General features: G+C 51.7%; 8 protein-coding genes across 8 annotated transcripts; 2 read left to right on the top strand and 6 right to left on the bottom strand.

The window, feature by feature from the left end:
• Window positions 1-322: 322 nt before the first annotated feature.
• BDW47DRAFT_117096 (IPI1/TEX10 family protein) lies at window positions 323-1476 on the top strand (the record flags this gene model as incomplete). The annotated part of the gene is made up of 3 exons (XM_024815032.1): window positions 323-370; window positions 420-492; window positions 566-1476. The coding sequence occupies 3 exons, from the start codon at window positions 323-325 to the stop codon at window positions 1474-1476; spliced, it is 1032 nt and encodes a 343-aa protein (XP_024672618.1).
• Window positions 1477-2254: 778 nt separating this feature from the next.
• BDW47DRAFT_125145 (uncharacterized protein) lies at window positions 2255-3082 on the bottom strand (the record flags this gene model as incomplete). The annotated part of the gene is made up of 1 exon (XM_024816343.1): window positions 2255-3082. One exon carries the CDS (start codon window positions 3080-3082, stop codon window positions 2255-2257), a length of 828 nt encoding a protein of 275 aa, XP_024672617.1.
• A 576-nt stretch (window positions 3083-3658) lies between these two features.
• Window positions 3659-4189, top strand: BDW47DRAFT_21396 (uncharacterized protein). Its single transcript, XM_024818466.1, has one exon. It carries the CDS (start codon window positions 3705-3707, stop codon window positions 4020-4022), a length of 318 nt encoding a protein of 105 aa, XP_024672616.1. The 5' UTR covers window positions 3659-3704; the 3' UTR covers window positions 4023-4189.
• On the bottom strand, window positions 3659-6195 carry BDW47DRAFT_104541 (putative G1/S-specific cyclin Pcl5). The gene has a single exon (XM_024812352.1). It carries the CDS (start codon window positions 6045-6047, stop codon window positions 4356-4358), a length of 1692 nt encoding a protein of 563 aa, XP_024672615.1. The 5' UTR covers window positions 6048-6195; the 3' UTR covers window positions 3659-4355.
• A 2151-nt stretch (window positions 6196-8346) lies between these two features.
• On the bottom strand, window positions 8347-8694 carry BDW47DRAFT_104536 (uncharacterized protein). Its single transcript, XM_024812351.1, has one exon. It carries the CDS (start codon window positions 8583-8585, stop codon window positions 8391-8393), a length of 195 nt encoding a protein of 64 aa, XP_024672614.1. The 5' UTR covers window positions 8586-8694; the 3' UTR covers window positions 8347-8390.
• Window positions 8695-10912: 2218 nt separating this feature from the next.
• On the bottom strand, window positions 10913-12298 carry BDW47DRAFT_21366 (uncharacterized protein). The gene is made up of 2 exons (XM_024818465.1): window positions 12072-12298; window positions 10913-11972 (listed from the first exon to the last, which is right to left on the bottom strand). The coding sequence occupies exons 1-2, from the start codon at window positions 12087-12089 to the stop codon at window positions 11067-11069; spliced, it is 924 nt and encodes a 307-aa protein (XP_024672613.1). The 5' UTR covers window positions 12090-12298; the 3' UTR covers window positions 10913-11066.
• A 674-nt stretch (window positions 12299-12972) lies between these two features.
• BDW47DRAFT_125142 (uncharacterized protein) lies at window positions 12973-15646 on the bottom strand (the record flags this gene model as incomplete). Its single annotated transcript, XM_024816342.1, has 2 exons — window positions 12973-14814; window positions 14870-15646. The coding sequence occupies 2 exons, from the start codon at window positions 15644-15646 to the stop codon at window positions 12973-12975; spliced, it is 2619 nt and encodes an 872-aa protein (XP_024672612.1).
• A 4744-nt stretch (window positions 15647-20390) lies between these two features.
• On the bottom strand, window positions 20391-21872 carry BDW47DRAFT_21353 (terpenoid synthase). The gene is made up of 2 exons (XM_024818464.1): window positions 20968-21872; window positions 20391-20901 (listed from the first exon to the last, which is right to left on the bottom strand). The coding sequence occupies exons 1-2, from the start codon at window positions 21639-21641 to the stop codon at window positions 20583-20585; spliced, it is 993 nt and encodes a 330-aa protein (XP_024672611.1). The 5' UTR covers window positions 21642-21872; the 3' UTR covers window positions 20391-20582.

Genomic DNA, 21872 nt, shown 5'->3' with positions numbered 1-21872 from the left:
TAGATTATTTAGTTTTATTCTTCCAGTGTAGATTAACTTGGCATAGCAACGAAGTTGACATAGAACTTGTATAGACCTATGACCCTATGATATACCGCATCATCATCTTGCACACAACTGGTATCTCCAAGAATATACAGATCATCTACAATCGAGCTATCACAATGTGTGTTATAAGCTACCGCGATGTTCAAAGGGATGTCCCAAAAAGGAAACCCGATATATCCACGTGACATCACGTGCTGATAGCAGATTTGGAGATAATTTCTTCATCCTCAATTCAATTCAACCTCATCTCCACAAGTACCAACCACACGTCACAATGGGTGCCAGCACGAAAAGGAAGAAGGAAAAGCAGAAGGACTTTCAGGTACATCATAGTCCACACTGTGCTTGATCAATAACTAACCAGTATGCAGAAAGCCAAGCTGAAAGTCGGCAAAGCCAGACCCAAGCCTGAAAACTTCACCGACACGAGCTTCAAATCGAAATGTATGTCTTGACATATACTCTTATCCCCCTACGCAATGGGTTCATCAACAACCAATCTAACTAACAAAAACAGCAATCACCCTAAACCAGCAATCCCTCACCCTCTCCGCCCCATCCTCCACCTCCCAATTCACCCACCACCTCTCCCTCCTCACCTCCCGCTCCGACACCCAACGGCGCGACTCCCTCTCCCACCTCACAACAGCGCTCTCCTCGCGCCCAGTAAACACCCCCCCACCCCAACCAACAAGCGTCATCCTCCCGCCGCTCCTCCCCCTCCTCCTCGATAGCGCCAGCTCCGTCCGCACGCAACTCCTCAAACTCCTCCGCGCCCTCCCAGCAACAGACATCCAAGACCATGTTGCGCAAATCCTGCCCTACGTCCGCGCCGGCATGACGCACCTCGCGCCCGACGTGCGTCTCTCTGCCATAGACGCACTTTCCTGGTTACTCTCGACTGCAGGCGCAGACGTCGTCGCCTGCGCAGGCGGCTGGATCAAAACGTTGAACTGCTTTCTCTCCGTCCTGGGCTGGCACACCGCCGAGAGCGCCAAGTGGTCTGCGAACCGCGCCTCGTTCGGCAAGTCTGGCGCGAAGGGCGGCGGTGTCGTCGTGCGCGTCTTGACCGTCCTCGCTGAATTCCTCAACGCTGGCATCGCTCCGCAGGACACGACCGACTCGGACGTTGATATCTACAGCGAAGCCGGCGGGCCGTGGGTCTTCCCGCTCGTGCAGCCCGCAGCAAACATGGTCCCCATCGGGACGGCCACGCCATACCTCTACCTCAATCTGTTCGGGCAGCCGCGCGACGAGGAGGGCGAGATGTACGAGACGAGGGAGGACCGGTTCAGGGTTTTCCGGGAGAAGTTCATGCCTGCTGTTGAGAGGGGGTTGGAGGGGGCGAGGCAGGAGGGGGGCGAGACGGGGAGGGCGTCTATGGGGGTGTCGAAAGTTTTGAAGGTTGCTGTGGATTATTCGTGTTGATATACCCGGTAGAATACTTGCATAGACAAGCATGGTATCTTTTTTTCCTTATTGCAATGACTACATCAGTCGATTATGCCCTTTCGGTCTCTGCTACTGCGACTACTGCCAAATGATAAGACGGGGAAAGAGAGAAGTACATGCCATAAAGCACAGACCTATTCAGTAGAACCACATAAAGACACAGAATACAGTAAAAACCAATTATACAAAACCATGCTACATCCATCAAACTATCTACCTTATTATATATACTAATACCAACCATGCCTAAAGAAGTGGAAGAATAGAATACGACAGATAGAACTAAACAAAACAAGATAAGCACTATGCGTATGCATGTGGCATGAGGTAAGGTTTACCTTGGGTTATCTACTACTGTACTTACAGTAGATCTACTTAAACATATACTAGCACTCGAGCTCTCTACTCTGCTACTCCCGACTACTTTCTCCTACACTCTACCCTCTCTCCGTACTACTTCCTGTAGATGCCAATATCAACCTACGACAAGGAAGTAGGGGGCCCGTTGCAGAGTGCAAGACTGGTTGTTTTCATTTTGATATAGAATTAATCAATGCTATTCATCATTCGTAATTAACTATTCACTCTGCCAGGTACATAAGTCAAACGCAATCATGTCAAAAGCATAAATACTCAAATGCAATGCACTGCTTATAACAACTCCCATCCATCATGAGACCTCTCCCCCCACCACACCCATATACTTCCACCTCACACACTCCCAATCCAATCCAGATAATCCCGATGAAGAAGATCACTCCCCAGGCAACCTAACATCCCCCCACCCCCTCCCATCCCCATTCCCACTCCCATTCCCATCCTTCCTCACCCCCCTCCACCCCCCCAAATCAACCCACCCAATCTGCTGCAATCCCCCAAACCCACCCACCCAATAGACCCCCTCCACAACCAACCTCGCCCAGTAACTCTCATGCGGGGCCCCCTTCTTCCCAGGCACCCAAGCCCTCGCATCAGGATGTTTCTCCAAAAAGCAACCCCTCACACCGTCCTCCTCCTCCTCCGTCCTCAGCTCCAGTCGTTCTAAATACCCGATAAGCGTGACACGCGGCAACCCCGCCTCCGACGGCGGAAACCCCGGAAACACAGGCGGCGCGGAGCCAACGTGACTCCACCAGTCCAGCGAGAGGGACAGGTTCGACCCCGCTGCTGCGTTCCGCACTATGGTCGAGACAGGGAGGGCGAGGACGGTGGGGTTCCCGTCGTCGTCGTCTGAGCAGTCCGCGATGTATTCTGGGAGGGTGATGGGGAGGCCTGCGTGGGGGTGGGACGACGGGAATGTGCTTGAGATGGAGCCTGTTTTCGATAGGGCGAGGAGGCGCCGCGCGAGGAGGGTGGATTCGAACCAGGTGGGTGGGGATGTCGTTTGTATTTCTGTGTTGGTGTTGGGGAGGGTGATTGTGTCGTCGTCGACTGTGAAGGTGAGGTTGGGAGTGTCTACCTCCCCCAGGATAACCTGCCCGGTGGCACTAGTCCTGCCATCAACGGGCGTCGCACCAACACTGCAGAGAAGCGGGTTGATAGCGGCTAGTATTGGCAATAGGACGGTGAGTGCAGGAGCCATGGTTGTTTATCTGAAACCAGGAGGAATCAAAATACTATCGTAGATAGTCTGTCTTCCTATCCTCTAGCAGAAGACAGTCCTAACCCATGAGATAGATAAACAGGTAGATAGATAGATAGATAGATACTATCAACAGACGAAGTCAAGCAAAGCAAGTGAGGGGAAAGGAAGGGAAAGACCGTCTGATCTTATCAGATGGCCCTAACCCAACCCGGCTAGTCAGCCCTCCCAAGGCCGTCATCATCCCGTGACCATCTATCTATCTTCCTATCCCACCCGAGCCACAAAGCGGTCAGGTCATTTCGACATCCAACGTCCGATATCGCCCGGAATGGAGTTCTGCCCACCGAGCTGCCTAGCTGACCTCAGGCACTGACCACCCACTCACCCCACACTTACGTGACTGTGACTCATTCACGACGCCACGGCGCCAGCCGGGGTCTTTTTCTTTTTCTTTTTCTTTCAGTGGAGTGGATGGAAAATAATGGAAGGGATGGAAGTGATGGGACAGGAATGGATGGATCTGCCTATTCCACCTGTGAGTGAGTCACATCACGTATCACATGGATGATGATCAGGCTACCTACCTCCACTACATGTTCTATTCGTGGAACCTACGTGGATGAACCATGGTTCGATACGTGAGGCACTTGCCTGTTTGATCCAGATCTTACTGTACTTGTGTATACTATTTGTGTATACTGTTTGCAGTCCGAAAGGTAAATGTGGGTATACAAATAAATATGTAGATACATGGATTGAATCCTACCTATGTAGCTCCAGCTCCGACAACTCCTTCAGTGAACATAGATTCGACCCAGCCGCCGAGCGGGACGATAGAAAAGAAAATCAGATAAAAGAGAAGAATAAAAGACAGTCAAAACCAGACCCCTCCATCCACACACTCCGCAGCAAGATAGACAAAGGAAGTAAAAAGTAAAGTAAATGATTGCAAGGCAAATAAGCTCCCCACATACATCATACACTCGGGGGCTGCCCGCCACCCAACGCCGCTGCTAACTCTCCAGCCCATCAACTCCCGGTATGTACAAGACGAGAATAGAAAGAGTAAAGGTTAACTTTTCCACCGCTGGTCCGCGTTGGCTGCGGCGTCGGGGGCAAGCAGGTCACTCGGTCGACGAGATCCGTCCCTTAAAAAATAAAATTATGCAATAATGACTTTTCCCTTCCATACAGCAAGGAAAGTAGCCGGTGGTAAAAAGAGAGAAGGAGAAGTAAAAGTAAACACCATCGTACCACAGGTCGGAGGGGATCAGTATTCGGCGCGCACGCTCGGGTGGAGCGCGATCTTCTGCGTCTCGCTTCCACAGCAAGCGCGCTTCATACCGACCGGACCGGAAAGAGGGGTTTGGTTGAGGGCCTGGAGCTGGGCCGCACTGAGCGTCTTGGAGTTCAAGAAGCGATTCATCACGTGGCCGCTGGGGAGCCCCGCGGCATCCTCGCGCGAGCCAGAGATGTAGTTCGGCAGCGGCAGATCGTCCGAGCCTGCGCGACCACGCTTCCGGCACGGTCGCTGGCTGGGGCCAGTGGTCGGACGAGACACCGCACCAGACAGCTCACACAGACCCTGGGCCGCTTCGTGGGCCGAGCTCAAATCGACCGGCGTGCCCAGCGAAAAGCGGGAGAAGTCCGGCGCATGGCTCAGCGGCGCCCCGTAGAGATCCGGAGAGTTGTAGAAGTCGCTGAAGACGCTCTCGTCGATGGGCGACACGACGCTCAGCGGTCGGCGGCCGTCCTTTAGCGAGTTGTTGGTGCAGCGCAGGGTGGCCAGGCGGGGAAGAGAGACCGCCCCGGGCCCCGAGGCCGAGCTGGACGAGACCGAGGACGACCGCGAGCTCGAGGACAGGGTCGATACATCCGAGACCATCGAGTCCGGAGACGATGCCGACGAGCTGGACCGCGCCAACGACGACCGACGCACGGTAGAATACCCATCGAACGTACTGGCCCGAGGGCACATCGACGGAGGCGGGCGCTGGTCGATGGTCGACCGCGCCAGGCCCGCGTGGTGCGCCTGGGACATAGCCGAACAGATGTGTCGTCGGTGCGAGGGGACCCCACCAGCACTCACAGCAGGAGTGCCGGCGAGGATGGACTGCGGAGTCAATTGCGGAGTCGGCAGCATCGGCGGGCGCGGCAGGGACGGAGGCGCCTGGGAACCGTCCAGTCGAGACATGGATGGCAGACCCACGGGACTCGTCCGTCGGTACAGCCCGAGGGTATCATGGATCGACGGCAGAGTGCAGGGCTCAGCCGCGAGTGGCGCGGAACAAGGGCCGCCGCCTCGCGTCGAGCTTCCACGGGGCGAAGGAGATTCCGAGAAGCGCGCGTCGTAGCTACGCATGCTGTTCGGCGTCAGCGGACCCGATGCCGGGGCCGCCTCCAACTCACCTTCCAGCTCTGGAGTGAGTCGGGGGATGGCCGATTGCCACGTGAGTCCGCCGACGGAGAGACCGCCCTGCGTCAGCTTCAACACGATGTCCGTCCACCGCTGGAAGAGCGCCTCCGGGATGTGGAGCCGCCAGCTCACGGCGCCGAGGAACATCAGCTCGTTCTGGTTGATCTCGGCGGTGTTCAAGCCGGAGATCTTGCTCCACGCACGGGCCGAGTAGTTCCGGTCCTGCAGGTACTTGGACGCGAGGATCAACGCAGCGAGGAACATGCGTCGGCCACACTGCATGGCCCGACAGACCGGCTTCCCACCATTCTGGTCCGGGGACGCATCGGGGTTGGGGACGTGCGACTTGATCTTGATCAAGTAGTACAGCGCGACCTGCAGGGTGCTGTAGCTGGTGCGCGAGCGGCGGAGAGTCTCCTGGATGAAGGTGCGGAGGGGCAGGACGCCCTTGCACCCGGTGGCCGCATCACTGCGGTGCGCCGCGGCCGACAAGGGCCAGATGGTCTCAACAATCTGCGACGCGGAGTCTTCGTTGACGTTTAGCATTGGCGTCGGTAGACGTTCGAGGTCCGAATCACTCACCGACAAGGTTGTCCACAAAGTTCACTTTCCGCTCGGACTGCCGGAGCAGGGCGGGCGGGGGGCGCGTGCAGGGCACGCCGTTGGCTTGAACGGGACCGCCGTTGGTGCGCCGGGGATGTCTTCGCAGCTCCGGGGCAACGGGGGCATCCACGTTCTTGGCTCGGAAGCCGCAGCGGGCAGGGCCGGTCGGGGCCGGGCCTCTGGCCGCCTGAGCGTCACCGTCATTCTCCCAGATCACATCCACCGGGTTGGTGGAAGTCGACGAGATGGAACTCTGGGTGGAGAGGCCATCTAGAGAAAACACCGACGAGGAAGAGGAGGATGCGGAGGAGGAGAGAGACGATGCATAGGGGTGCGCATGGGACGCTTGATAAGGTATCTGGTTTGAATCTTTCAAACCCAAAACGTCGATCCCTGACATATCCGGATATATCCCACTGTAGTAACCTTCAAAAGTTCGGAAAGGTAAACGAGTCTCCGGGGTGTTACAGTAGTCGAGGCGAATATAGCAGTTGCGCAGGATCAGCCGGGGAGTAATAGACCAGGGTACTAATAACCGTAAACGAGTAGTCGGCAACAAAAAGACCGTCTTGGGGTCACAGGCGACGGCAAGCCTTGAGAGTACAGTTCGCCACACTGGATGTCGGAGAAGTGGGCGGTGTTGATTTCGGTGGAGAGGGAGGTCGAAAGGGGAGGAATAGGGTGCGGAGAAGATCGAAGGTGAGGAGAAAGGGGGAGGGTATCAAAATTCCGGTCACCGGTGATGCAGTTCAGTGTAGATCCCGGCGAGGACAGTAACCAACTGTCCGTTCAAGCAAAGGAAGACTTTGTTTAAACAAAGGCGATCTTGTTGACAACTGAAAGATCTGAGGTGGTGAAAACTGCAAGACTGGCGACCGGAACGATAAATGGCGAAACAACAGGGTACATTTTGAGACTGGGGAGGAAAGAGATATAAAGATACCGGTCGACCGGGGGGAGTGTCACCAGCCAAGGATGGGTCACTCGTCCAAGGTGTCAACGGTATCTCGGGTTGAATAGGTAGACAGGTAGGTAGAGTGAGGTGGCGCGACCAGTAGTATCGGGAGGCTCAAGATGAGTCGAAGATGGAATGTGAGTCTGAGTCTGAGAGGCGACAACGAACAGTCAGCAGGTGCGTCTCGGGGTTTTTAAAGGTGTTGAGAGGGAAGGTGCGGTATGACTCTTCAAGGAAGTTGACCGGTAAGAGGCAAGGCCCGAGGGTCCGCTGCCTAGCGACTAGGTAGGTATACACGGGGGGGCGGGCGGAGTCAGAGGCAGAGGCGTGACTAAGATGGGAGGCAAGAGGGGAGGAAGGAAGGCGAGGGGGAAGAGTCACCAGGCGTGGCAGGACATGAAGGCAGGCAAGATTCAGGAAGAAAGAAAAAGGATCGTGGGGGCGAACATGGTAGAAAGAGGGAAAGGTGGGAAGATGGGAAGATTGGGAAGAATTCGGGGATGACTGACCGTGAGAGAGTGGCGAGAGTGGCGGGAAATGTTACAGCATAATAATAATAGTAATAGTAATGATAATAAGACGGGAACAGCGAACGCAGGGACCAGGTCTTTTTTTGGACCCAAAATAGGGATTTAAATTGAAGAATCAACAGAGCACATCAAGGTCAATCAAATAATAGAAAATGATAAAGAGGAGCGGAGTGGAAGATCCAGATAGTAGAGATTAAGACGGTGATAGGACTAGGAATAAGAAAGGGAACCGACAGAAGCCATGAGAAGTAATCGGATTTAAATCAAGATAGCAATAGAACGAGAAACGGATAAGAAAAGATAAGAAGGAAAGAAGAACAGGAAAAGACTCGACATCTGAGTCTGATCAAGGGAAGAGAGAGAGAGAGAGAGAGAGAGAAGAAAGAGAGGAACAGGAGAGGAACGAGGAAGAGCGGAAGGGGAGAAGATAGGATGACTCCCGAATCCTCAGGCACTCCAGGTCTCCCACTGCTGGAAAACGATGACTCTTTCTTTTTTCAGCCACGGGACTGTTTCCCATACACGGTTGGGCAGACTTTTTTTTTTAGTTTTTTACTTTATCTTTTTTATTTACTTTATTATCTTCTGTTTACTCCTGATAGGTATTAGATTTTCTATCTTTTATCTGTATGACGGTCTTCATTTCTATCTTCATTTCTAAACATGTAAATATATATCCAACCCTTTTGTACAGCCTGAGCGATGACTCCTCCACTGCGCCCCCCGTATTCACTCAGTAACCTGATCGGCCTTGGCCTTCTACCCCATCTCCATCGTTACTCCATCCCACCACAGGCAAACTCAAAAGATAGACCCAGATTTCAATGTCAAGTTACACATGGTGATTTGACCGGTCATCTGGATGAATGCACCGTGGGAGGCAATCACAACCATCCAACCCACCATCCATTCCAAGGATGATCTATGATATTGACTCGGTCTGGTCAATATTATCCAGCGATATCGGCTGGGATCGCTGGATGCATTAGTCTCCATCCGTACCTAACTAGGCTCTGTCCACCACGTTGTTAGTCATGACAGCGGTCTGTCTGTCAACCAACTGTCCCTTACACAGGCAATCTGGCAGATTGGCAGGACAGTCTGGCAATCTGTGCAGCCTGACATGATCAGATGAAACCGATCTATAAGAGAGTCACACAAATGACATAAGATCTAATCATGTAATAGAATCCATCGAGAATCATCCTAATATAATAAGTAATACTGCCAAGTATACGCTCTCGTCGAGTCAGATCGCCGGACATGGAACAACAGCCAACCACCGCCTTTGGATTTCCAGCCACTCACCCTCTACATAAGTAACATCCTCCTGTTCCGTCCTCCGTACTATGTGATTCTGTTACTATTGACTACCTATAGTACTACTACTGTCAAAAGTCTACTGAAATGTCCTCTCGAACATATGCACAATATATCTGAAATCAACCTTCACAAATTCAGACCATGCATCAAGTACATGGTAATCGACCCACCGGCCAGCTCACAGCCCTGTCACTCGTGGAACATGCAGAAGCACACCGCCTTACTTTCAATTCTTCCATCACCCCATACACTATTCACTATTAACAGTAGCATCATACAACTTCATCCCTTCTTCTTACAAATACATATGTATACTTGAAGCACTATCCAGCATAGCCCTACAGGACTCCATAATACTCCATTTAGACAGTACAAGCAACAGCCAAGAATAGATCAGACAAACCAGTCCCCAATCTACGCACACCCACCGTACACGCGATCCCCTCCACTGCCACCGTGGAAAAGTGGGTCCATCGACCCCTAGTACGTACTACTAACCACTTGCAGTATCTCCTCCGTACTTCCTGCCATCTCACCATCCGGTGTCAGTCTAAAGTATATCTAATATCTAACATATATATTACTTGGCATTATTACTATTTGAATTTTTCCAGCCTTGTCAACTGTCCACTCGGCAGTTCGACGGAGGCAGGCTGACCCTCTGACTAGCTGGTTGGGTAGCTGGTTGGGGGCGTTTTCCCCGCGTTCGGTCAGCTATGCCATGCTATGCTATGCGGACTGCTGCTTTGTGGGTATGATCCGATGGGTGATAGGCAGAGGCGCAGGCAGAGGCAGCTGAGGAGGATCGAATGAGTGTAGGGGGGAATGGATTAATGGTCGAGGCTGTTTCTACCTACTCTGCTTACCTTACTTGCCTACTTTCTTGTGGGGGCTATCTGTTATTTAGGTACTTGTCAGTGAGTGATACCTGACGATGTCTGGATCTACAGTGTACTACTTAGTATACCGTATATATAGCCGTCGAAAGCAATGATACCTACTACCTACTTATCTCTGTAGTTAAGATCTAAACAAGATAGGCATAATATGTATGTATATATATATATATTCCTATCTCGTGATACATATCAAACATACAAAAGAAGGGAATAACAGACAATACCACCCCAGCAAACAACCCTTCCCTTCCCAAATTTTCCCACACAAAAGATAGGAACCAAAGCTAACAAACAAACAACACAAGACAGAAGAAGAGAGAGAGAGAGAACCCCCGGTATCGGACTCTCACCCCCTTTCGGATCCATGCATAACCCGTTGCATAGGCGTGCATATACACCTACCACCTTAGGCGAAAGGATAGGTACTCAGGTACCTTTGGAAGGTCGGTAAGGTAGTAAGCACTATAGTATGTGCTTTGATAGGTACTTACTGCCGATGTAGGTACCTTGGGTACCTATGTCAGGCTGGGTACGGATACTCGGGTATGTGTGTGTTCTGGATGGACTTTTGGATAAGGTTTGGTTGGTGCTTGTTTGGTTTACTGTGCGGTACTTGCTGGTGGGTGGGTGGGGACGTATATCAGTAGTCCTGGTATGTTGATAGGTAGGGAGAGTTCTGGAGGTAGGTACTTCTTGAAGCGAGGGGAAGAAAGGTGTCGGTTGTGGGGTTGCTGTTTACTTGGGTATACAATACTATACTACTTCTTCTACAAGGCTATGCATACCAAGACGACAACAAACAAATAAACAGGCCAGGTCTGTTTGAGTGTAGTATAGTAATGCTGTATAATATAACGGTAGTTGACCTGTACGACATATATAATGATATTGCTAAGTATAAGTACTGAAAGAAGGCATCAGCTATACATCCATCTAAGAATAAATGGTTTCACTCTACAGCTATCATAGCATATACTTCGGTTTTGAAGCACGGTCGCCAGGTTAGTCTCAAACAGGCGGTGTCTAGACTTTGCTGGCATTACTTGATTACAGTTGATATGTAGGATAGATCTCTGATACCTAGTAGAAAGCACTATCTACACCTAAGAACGAGAACGAAGAAAGACAACACGCTTCCAAGACGGGTATATAGCAACATGTCGCTCACTCCCACTCACTCAACACATCTAGAAAACACATTAAAATATGAATAAAAAAATATATATCAAGAAACAAATCCTAATTCAACCCAACACTACCTCCCCCTCACTCCAGACCCACCAGGAGGACCACCCCCACCAGACATGTGCGTCGCATCATGCACCACACAAAGCAGATACTTCCTATCCGGCACGACGACAATCTCGTGCTTCTTAGTCCGCATGCGCAGTAGCTTGACCTCGTCGTCGTCTTCCCTGCCTGATGCTTCTGCCTCGCCGTCTTCTCGGCCGGTGGGTTCGGCGCGGGGTGCGCTTGTTGGGCGGTTGCTGTTGTTATTGTTGTTGTTGTTGTTGTTGGTGGGTTCGTCTGCGGGCGGGGGTTGCGCCAGCGATGCGGTTAATTCCGTCGCGTTGGTGACGAAGGAGAAGACTGCCGCCGCGAGGGTCTCTGCGTAGGATGGTTTGTAGGGTGTTTGGGTGGTTGTGGTTGTGGTTGTAGGTTTGGGGCTGGGCTCTGGTTCTTGGGTTATTTGAGGTTGTTGCGGTTGCGGTGGTTGTTCGGTGGGGGTGAGAGTAATGGTTTGGGGGCCCTCGTTGGCATCTGTTTGTGAGCTTGTCTCCGGTTTATCGCTCTTGTCGCTCCTGGCGTCGTCGAAACTGTCGTCGTTGTCGCTGTCGCTGTCGCTATTGGTACTCTTGACGTCGTCGTCCTTGCTCTTGTTGTCCCCATCGTCGTTCTCATCCTTGTTATCCCCATCAACAATGCTCTTCCCATTACTCCCATCATTATTGGCGTCATTCCCACCATTATCCTTATTATCATTCTCGTCCGGCTCACTCCTGACAACCTTCTCCGCCCCCTTAGGAGCAACAGTAGGAAACTCCATCCCTAACCCCGTACTCTGAATAATTGACCCATCTATCCGCGAGAGAATAAAAGTCGACTGCACACCGGGCCGGGAGGTAAGGTGCGAAAGGAGGGCCGTGACATGTTGGGGGACCTGGTTGATACTCCTGTTAGCCATACTTTTTCTTCTTCTGTTGTATTTCTCAAAAACAAGGCGCGATTTGTAAAACTTGCTAAAAGAGGGTGCGCTTACCGCTGCTTGTTGCGCCATGGTGGTGGTATGATTGTTGTTATTGTTGTTGTGGTGGTGGTGGTTTGTTTGTTTGTCGGTGGGGGGATTGCGGTGAGGTGCGGGATGCTTCAGGTGTTCTGTGGCATTACTTGGTGAGGTTTGTTGTAATAGATATGTACTTTTGTATCCACTTCAGTGAGTAGCTACCGCTCAATGAAATTCGTGTGGAAGATTGTAGCTGCAACGTTGTAGCGCAGTTCTGTTGGGCAGACAACAACAATACCAATAACGGGAAGATGCCGAATCGACACATGATTCCGATCAGCCCTGAGCTGATGACTAATCCATTTGGTTCCTAGTCAAGACAAGACAAGACAAACCTAAAGCTATATGACTGTTCTAAATTCCAGTATGGAATGTTCCACTTTCATAAGATTAGATTTCCATAAATATATGCATATTATATCAGACGCTGGTGTAATACCCGGTCTCGATCGAAAAAAAAGTATGGTATGTACACGATAACAACGCGCAAACAGACAAGCAAAGCGAAATGGTATCATTGAATGGACAGAGGCCAACACAGATGAACAGAATCATGCAAAACAAAGAAGGAAAGAGCGAAAGAATGTATGTGTCTTGACACTAGGGAATGATTGTGGGTGACTTGTGGTGTTCGATAATTGTGAGCGAACGATGTGTTTTCCCCGAGGGTACGCGGTTGAAAAGAAGAGTGACGGCTGGAAAGAAGATAAACAGAAGGAAATGGTATCAACGATTGTTAGAAGACCTCCCAGACTTCCCAATGTGAGACATGAACCAACCCAGGATGAAAGTAGATGCAAGAAGAATGGGAAAAACAGAAGAGAACAAGATAAAGTAAAACAATCAAGAAAAAAGAAATGAAAGATAAGCAACAATGCTAAACAACTGGTTTGTCTGACCTCCAGCTAAAGTCAAACCCCTCCAGCATATCTTCGATATCCCTAACATTCTCGCTGTTCGCGCTTTCACAGCTACTCGGTCGGCTGGAATCTGGGCTCGCAATCCAGCTCTGCGGACGATAGGTATGCTGTCGCGCAAGTCCCCTCTTCGGGTGGCGTGGCGGCGGTAGCGGGGGCTCATCGTATCCCGACGAAGTATTGGTGGCAGATGAGAATGACCTCGCCGTGGCGGCCGTTCCCAAGGATGTCTCCGAGCCACCGAGCAGACCGTCCAGACCCTGCTTGTTGTTCATGTCCAAGGCCGCGAGAAGGGCCGCCTGGAGAGCCTTGTTTTGGTGTGTGAGTTGCGCGATGCGCTTTTCCAAAGCGAGCACGTACTCGGGCAATTGGCGGCTGCCGTGTGGATCTTGAGAGTAGAAGCTGCTTTGGGAACTCTGCGAGTCTGGGCATACCTTCTCGTGCTGGTAGCTACGGTGGTCTCGCGAGGTCAACGGCCGAGAGTACTCCGGCTTCTTCTTTGTGTGGCGTGCCTTGTGCAATGCTGGATCTCCCACAACGGGGATTTGTTTAACTCGTCGGTGTTGGCTGGGTATCGGCGGCGACTGGTGTTTGTGGGGGCTCGGGTGTATGGGCTCCTCGTCGGATGACGGGAGTGCGGTTTCGCAGCGGTGGCTAGGGCCACCAAAGGCATCACGTAGGAGATTCGCGCTGCGCGTGCTGCTGCTCCGACGGGACCCGCCGGGGAAGGGAAAGGCTGCCAACGGAATGTCCTCCTCCAGTGGCGTTGGGGGCATGCCGCTGTTTGGTTCCTTGTCACTCGCTGGACGCTGGGATTGACGCGATAGTGTGGGAGACAATGACGGCGGTGATAGAGGATCTGATGTGATCTCTCTCGGATATCGCGCGTCATTGTCGGCACGGCTCCTCATGTGTCCTGGAGAGTCTGTGTGATTCTTTGTCTGGGGAAGTCTCTGGTCCAGCTCAAGCTCCCGGTGCTCGCGTGGCGCTTGTTCTGAACCCCCCAGGTACATACGACTTGCTGACAGGTCCTTCAGCCTTAAAGCACGTACTCTATCGGCACGGCTCTGTTCGGTCCTGGCAAGAGAGCCACCTGGAGTGGCCGGGCGAGATTTGTCTTGGGCCCCGGATGCCGATTCCCTGTTGTTCAGCGTTTTGGGGGAAGATGGCTGCGATGGCATGTTCTTATCTTTAAGAATGACTGTTCCATCCTCGGAAGAAGCGGATGCTGGCTTTGGGTCCGAGGGTTTGGTGTCAGAGTTCGATTCCCTCTTGTTGGATTGGGTGTTGGAGACCCGGTCGGCTTGGGGTATGAGGCCGGGCTCCGGGAGTGAAGGGAGCGGCCGCATTGGAGCGGGTAGAGGAAACGCGTTGAGTGTACCCATCGGCAAGGAGGACCGCCGACGGCCGCTCCTAGCTTCTGGGAATCTTTCATAGACAGGACTCGCCGGGGCGTTTTGAGGTGGTTCCGTCAGTCGAGTCATTGGTGCTTGATCCGCACCCTGAGAGCCCTGTCGACCTCGTCGCAACGGATTGAGGATTCTTGAACTTGAAGTGCTCGAACGATTCGTTATGCTGGAGTCCTGGCTATGTCGTGGCTCGGGGCCGGTAGGTAGCGGTCGGTTTGGAGGCGGAGATAAGCGCCAGACACCATTGCTTGAGACACGAGGGGGCAGCGTATCCGGGAATAGTTTCAACGTGTGCCCAGGAGCGGATGGGTGTGGTGTCGGCGAGTTCGATGAGGGGGTCTTGTCAGCTAGTGTGTCGAGAGTGGCTTCGGGATCTGCTGGCTGTGTTTTTTGCTGGTGGTAGTCAGCTTCGGGTCAGGGAATGTACAGTCCTGGAGGGCTCGCTCACCTGGTTTTCCTTGTTCGTGGTGTCTCTGGTAGAAGGGGTTGGGCTCCCTGGGTTGGCCAGGTCCGGGGTGTCAGGAATTGCCGGCAAGGCCTCCATACGATCCGTCTCCCTACTAACTCGAGCCGAATTAGGTACGCTGTTCGTACCGGGAGTTTGATCAACTAAGCCTTGACCGCTGCTCCTTCGTGGCCAATCCTGCTCGACCGTCAGGCGATCAGGGGAAGGTCCTCCTCCGTTGTGGGGATGAGAAGAAGTCATGGCGGCTTCCACCAAGCTTGTCAAGTCACGAAAATCCAGCGATGATAGCTGGGCTCTAGAACCCGAGCTGTCACAACGCTCGAGCGGATCCACTAGCCACGGCTGACCGATGCTTTCCACGTCTCGCCGGGAACTCGATCTGAAACTCAGGGAGGAAGCCGAACGTGTGCTGGACAGGGTCGAATCGATGCTCGACTTCGGGCCCGTTTTCTTCGGAGGCGGTCTTCGCACGGGGAGGAAGCCTTCCTGCTCAAGGGCGCGTAGCTGGAGGGACGTTTGTTCGGCCTTGGTCTGGGGGTCCATTGGTTTCTTCTGACGCATGGCCAGCTGTCGGAGCCGGCGCTGGCCTGCTTTGAACATATCACGAGCCCCATTGCCCTGGGAAGCACCCTGGGAGGAGGTCGCGCTTTGAGCCTGGAAGAGTGACACGAGCTCGGGAACGTGTTCGCTCCTGGCCTGGGTATCGGGGGTCGCTGGGACCTGGGTGTCCCCGGTCGATGAGGACGACAAAGCGGACATACCGGAAGATCCACGACTAGGCAATTGTGGATAGGGTCGTCGGGTTGGAACGATCGGGGCCGGAGCAACGAGGCCAGCCTGCGATTGATTGCTCTTCTGCAGCAGGGGGGAGGAAGGTTCGGCCGTCGGTCCCATTTCAAATACGGTCGATGGAAAAGTGACCCGTCAGCATCGAAAGGGGTAAGATCGAGAACGTGACCGATGGAGGCAGAAATGGAGTGTAGAAAATGATGTATCCCCACTTCTTTACGTCGCAATGGCGTTTCCGTAGAGGAGGGGATTTGAATCAAGGAATGTAGGAGACGATGAGCATGATCATGAGGGTATCACCATCAAGGGGAGACAGAAGACAGGCACAGGACAGGAGACGAAAAGAAAAAGGGCACCCGATGGAGGCATGTACACAGATTTTAGGAATACAGGGTGTCGAGGGGTGTTTCAGAAGCCAAAAATATCTACTGTCGGAAAAGACCAGCGGAGCAGGATGCGGCGCCCTTGATATTTAAAAGGATGGTGTCAAAATCTCAAGCTGTCATGAAAGGCCCTTACAGAGCCCGATGTTCTTTCTCTCTTGGTATTTTCTTTTTTTTTCTTTCCAGATGTGACGGGCCGATGGTGTGCAGGGGATCTAGCCGCATTGTCGAATGGCATGTCTCTCTCGCTCTCGATAGATTGAATAGATTGGGCGATAGAGTTGGACCTAAATGTTGGGATGCCAGGATCCCACCGAACTAAAGGCCAAGAGAGGGAGGGAGATGGCGGACAAGCAAGGCTAGTGGGCCCATTATTTGCCAAAAAAAGTACCCAAGATCGTGTCCTTTACCCCATAGCAAGGAAGGGAGGGGGGACCCAGGAGGGCCAAAACAGAGAGGAAACGAAAAGGTTGTACAAAAGGAAGAAAACGTTGGACGATCCTGTCCGTGCTAGCAGTTCGATCGGACACCAGATAGCTGGTGTAACAAATAGCGAGGTCCAGGATCGTACTTTGGAGTCCACTATTTGAACCGGGCGTGACGGTGGTTTCTTTTCTTCTTCCTTCTTTTTCCTTTTTCTTTTTCTTTTTCTCTTTTCTTTTTCTCACAATAGAGCGAACCGCTGATTTTCGTCATCCCAGGGATCTGGATCCTTGTGAAGTCGGTGTGACCATCTGGCGTACTCGAATCCTTCCTTTTTCGACCCTTCCTTGGCCCTTCCCTTTTGGTGATCAGGTACACCCCACCGGGTGGTCACTAATTCCCGTGGCCCATTCTCTAGAAGACATGTCGATCGAAAGGGGATCTCCCATCTCCAGGGCTATCGAGGCAGGTTGATTTAACCTCCTCGATCCTTCTCTTCTCCGCAAGTCAGAGGCCATGCTGGAAGGCCGTTACAAGCAAGGGATGGGTACTGGGGGTATCCTTGGGTGGAGGGAGGGGTAGTTCACGACTCAATCTATACACCTGTTCCCATACACATTGTGACGCAATGATGTACTATTAGTGAGATGGACCAAGTGGAGCCGACAAGGACAGGCCAGCACTAGTGGGACTGGGCGACATGGATCGAGGCCACGGCATTTTGCAATGTGACAGATGCATGCACGGGCAACCAGGTGGGGGCAGAGGATGGCCGTGGGTATTTTGGTGGTATTGGATCGAGGGAAGACAAGACGAAAGGACGAAGAAGGGGAAATGATCAGTGGATGGGATGTCGGTGTGCCTGTAGAAGAGAGAGACCAACAGACTAAAGCAGGCATAGACGGAGGGAAAAGCCAAAATCGATAGATCACAAACCCACCTATCAAACTTGGTCAGCGGTTCGAGATGAATTATTTATTATTGAATCTAATAAAAAAGAAATCCTCGATAATGGCCGGCTGTTTCTTCCAGCATTTGTTTGCTATTTCCATCTCGTGCGACAATTTGGAGTTAATTCTAATTATACATGAACATATAGAACCGCATGTGAGGCATTGTCCTGTCTCCATGGTTCCTATCAAATCAATCCTTGCACAGATATAAAATTGGGTGCATGATCAAGGCTTTCTTCTCATATACAATTAGTGAGCAGTGGGAAGATGGAAATAATAATACATAGATATGGATACTTAGTGCTTTCTTTGATTTTTTTTTTATCTATATCTTTTCTTAACATCCTATAGTAAAACTTTGACCATTCGGATCCAACTGCCAACTCCCAGGGCTTATTTGTTTATGTCTTGTAAAACCCAAAGACAAGACTAAGCATTCCATTTCTACAATAAAGAAGATAAAAGCAACAATAGTAATAGTCGAGAAAAAGGGGGAAAAACCCCAATAATCCCACCACAATCGAACAATCCATAGAACCAATATCAAGCAAACCCCGTCCAAACAATTCCCATCCCCGAGTCTGAAGGTAGGGTCCCCCCTTGCAGCCCACCTCTATCCATGCCAATTCAATCTATAAGAGAAAAAGAGATAAGAAGGAAAAGTTTACGAACGGACCAGGCCAGAATCGCGATCGAAGTATCCATACTCCGTATTCCGTAGATCATCGCGATCTCCCTGCTTGCCTACCTATCTACCCTAGTAACCATATCCTAGTGACCCTACCCTGCCCTACTAGGTACGTACTTTCCAATGTACCACGGATCTCCAACGCCACAAAGGCAATATAAACTAGGTATGGATCAATCAATAAGCAGCGGTGTTTCCTCCCAGCCGTCCATTATGCCCGATTCCCGAGCATTAATTCTCCGGTCCGCCCTTCTCCCACTCCTCCGGGTCCCCCGACCAATCCCAACAGGGCATGAATCAAATATATGAGATTGAGATTGGACGCTAGGAGGGAAGATTACCTGTTGCAAACGAATCGGGAATATATACCTTTTCCGGATATATACCCTGGGTGGTTATAGCCACCTGCTGCGAGAGGAGATAAGGAAGGGAGGAAAATCTGATAGTTCACACTTTCGATACGATTATTGAAGTCTGTTAATGAGGTCTATGAGGGCTACTCACGCTCATTATTTCGTACATAATCTACCCATCTACCTAGGTAGGTAATATGGGGTTGTCTGGGTGAGCTGGGGATGAAGTTTGATAGATGTATGGCTACCGACCTATCTAGGTACAAACCTCAATATATATGTTGCAATATAAGGTTACTCACGAAGCACAAATGCGTCACAATATCCCTTTTAGCCGTGTGGTAATCTTTTTCCACAATATATATCCATGTATGTATGTATCTATACAAATGAGGCTTTCTGGAACAAATGCAAACTTCCTCTTTTGGCGCCACCGCTATAGTGACAGTACCCAGGGCCTTGTTCACTGAGTATTTCACATCACTGGTCACCGCTGATATGACTAAACATATATGTAATTCCTGGGTCTCTACTGTTTCTTCAGCCACAACTGCGTCTCTATTCCCTCTGGCGGGCTCACAAATGACTCCAAGCCCTGCACCCAAGGGGCACATGTGGCCACGGAGAAGATGTTTCAAACCTATTTTAGCCCGGGCGAGGACTGGTTGACATCGAGCTCTACCCCCTAGAGCTCAGGATGAGGCAGGGTATTGGTTCTGTTCAAAATCACCGAATGGCTGGCCCAATATGCTTGGTCTAAGCTAACATCTAGAATGATACATTATATTTAAAACTCGACCCGCGCAGCATTTGAATCACGACTGACTAGGCTTTTCATTCGGTCTTACCAGCGTGAAGCATTGACATTGGATTCTTAAAGGGTGTCCAATCGAGTAAAGCTCAACCACTGACCTTCTATCTTCTTCAGCACGATGCTCGCCTCCATGTACGGGAAGAGAACCTTTTTGAAAGATGTATTCTACGGCCGAGCGCCGTCGTCCTGAATGGCCACATTGTAATGCAACAGAGTACACGCCGGCATTAGTCCGATTTTGCTCGCCTTCATATATCGACGGGGAATTGGAGCCAACAAATCATGAGCCCGAAACCCACAAGAGAGAAAAAATCGGAAGATCCAGAGAGTACCATGTGTGCTGGTCATCCTGTTTCGAGTGGGAGGCAATGAACTTATTTGCAGAAGCAGTACTCGTCGAAACCACGAGCATTGACATAGTTGCGCTCGTCAAAGAGGACCAGCGAGTTAGGGGAGAACAGGGAAGTCTCTTTCCGTCCATTGGAAAAGAGAAAGTCCTACGTGACACACTGGGCGAAAGACCCGGCGTCGAGGGCGTCATTTTGCTGACACTCCTTGACGACTGTCTACCTTCTTCAGGGACTCGATTCTGCTTTTGGTCTACCCTGCCTGCTCTTGATAGACACTTTCGATCTCGCCTCGAAGGGGTGCCACTTACTCCTCATGCGTGACTATGTCGTATACACAATGGACTAACAGCTGAGAGATTCTTCATAGTTAGGGGGACCCCATCCGTTCTGAAGACTCGGGTACAGCGTCAGCAAACAGATTGATGGCTTCGGGATTGCGATCTGTCAGATGTGCGACGATGCGCGTGCCGGGGGTAGTGAATTGGGTTTGGAAAATCTGGGTGTGAGCCAGTGTAAGAACCATCCGCCGCGCGCTTGTAGGATGGGAGCCAGTTCTGTTCCCCAGGTCTAGAGATTCTCTCTTACAAAAGGTAGTTAAAAATGCTGGTCTGGCTTTTTTGGTAGCGTAGATGTTATCCGTGGCTCTCTGTTTTTGAATCTCATCAAATATCCAGATGCCTGGAGGTGTACTAGCGGTGGAACCTCTACGATGCTTGGATTGAGATGACCCTGAGATCGATTGAAGAATCATATAGCTGCAGCACCGACAGAAAAAAGAAACAGAAGATAAAAAAATATTCTCCGCCACTACACTAAGCCACCGAACGAACTTTTGGTTGGGCTTGACATGACTGATATCCCGACAGGATAACACTGCACGCCTAGCATGAACACTCCGCAGGGGCTCTTCAACCCAAATCAATATTGAACCCTCGACTACCCTTATTTTTTCAAGTCGAGTTTCTCTTTTCGGCCCCACAGCGCCAACCAGTCTTGAACGGACGCCCCCGAGTGCTGGAGCTCTGCCAGACATTCCTGGCGCACCTCGTCGCTCCGGATGGCCCGCAGCGCGCGTCGCACATTGCGAGGCGACGGCGACTCCAGTGCGCGAGCCACCCACTGGCCTTTCGAAGAATTGAGGGCCAGGACGACAGGGTAGGTCAGCTCCTTGTTGCGGAGATCTTCGGCCACGGAGCCTTTCAGCTTGGCGTACTCGGACGAGTAGAGGTTCTTGCAGTCGTTTTGGAGCTGCGAGTGCCAACTAGACATACACATGATTTAAATCAGCATCAGCCAGACATGGACGGCAGAGGGGAGAGCAGCTTACGCGACCAATGTGAGTGTCTCATCGAGGGACCGGTTCTCCAACACCAGGTGGCCGACCAGACGGAACAAGGCCCCCGTCTTCAGGGATGCCATGCGGCGGTACGCTGCTGTTCTCTCCGGCCCATGACAAGGGAAGCCACTCAGCCCGTCCCGGCGCCAGACGAGGGAGAGATCCTGACCCTCGAGGATCTGCTCCAGGTCCTGCATCAGCCATGGCGCCAGGTGAGGGTATTCCAGGGTCGTGCGGGCCAAGATCTGCGTGACGCGAAAGTACGCCCGGTTGGCCGTCTCCGAGGGCCCGTAGATCTTGTGCGCTGCCGGGCGTCCTTTGCGGAAATCGCTGCCGTCCGAGATGTCGTCTACCAGCATCAGACAGAGATGGATGGCGTCCATGATCTCCAATATCATTTCATATTGACTGGGGTTATCCTCCTTTAGCGTGGGGGACAGCTTGTTCACGAAGGGCGCCCAGTGGTGGTGGCCGTAGACTTTTCGGATGTAGCTGTACGGGCACTCCAGGGATGTGATTTGGACTGGCGATTGGAGTCCAATTAGCTGCGACTTTTTTGACCACCATCGCGGTCGCGGCCAGCGATCGAGGATCCCGTAGAGGACGCACCCCGCTACCACAATACAGAGGGCGGGGCCTAGCAGGCTACTGGGAATCGAAGTCATCTTTTGATCGTCACGGAGGTCGGGGTCGATGGCTTTAGTGAACGGAGACGTAGCATAAAAGGGTCTGATGGCTTAAAGCTCGCCAGGCTCAACGTGCCCTTCGTTTGTCGGGGGTGATAGGGAACCACAGATGGATGGGCATTGTGGTGAATTAGGACCCGATGAACGGCCCATAGCCATTTTGAGGTGATCAACCCAGAATAGCCATAAAAACCATGCCCTAGAGCCAAT

Source organism: Aspergillus candidus, assembly GCF_002847045.1.
Source record: "Aspergillus candidus strain CBS 102.13 unplaced genomic scaffold BDW47scaffold_18, whole genome shotgun sequence".
In the NCBI taxonomy this organism is placed as follows: domain Eukaryota; kingdom Fungi; phylum Ascomycota; class Eurotiomycetes; order Eurotiales; family Aspergillaceae; genus Aspergillus; species Aspergillus candidus.
This window is presented reverse-complemented; position numbering and strand designations above follow the sequence as displayed.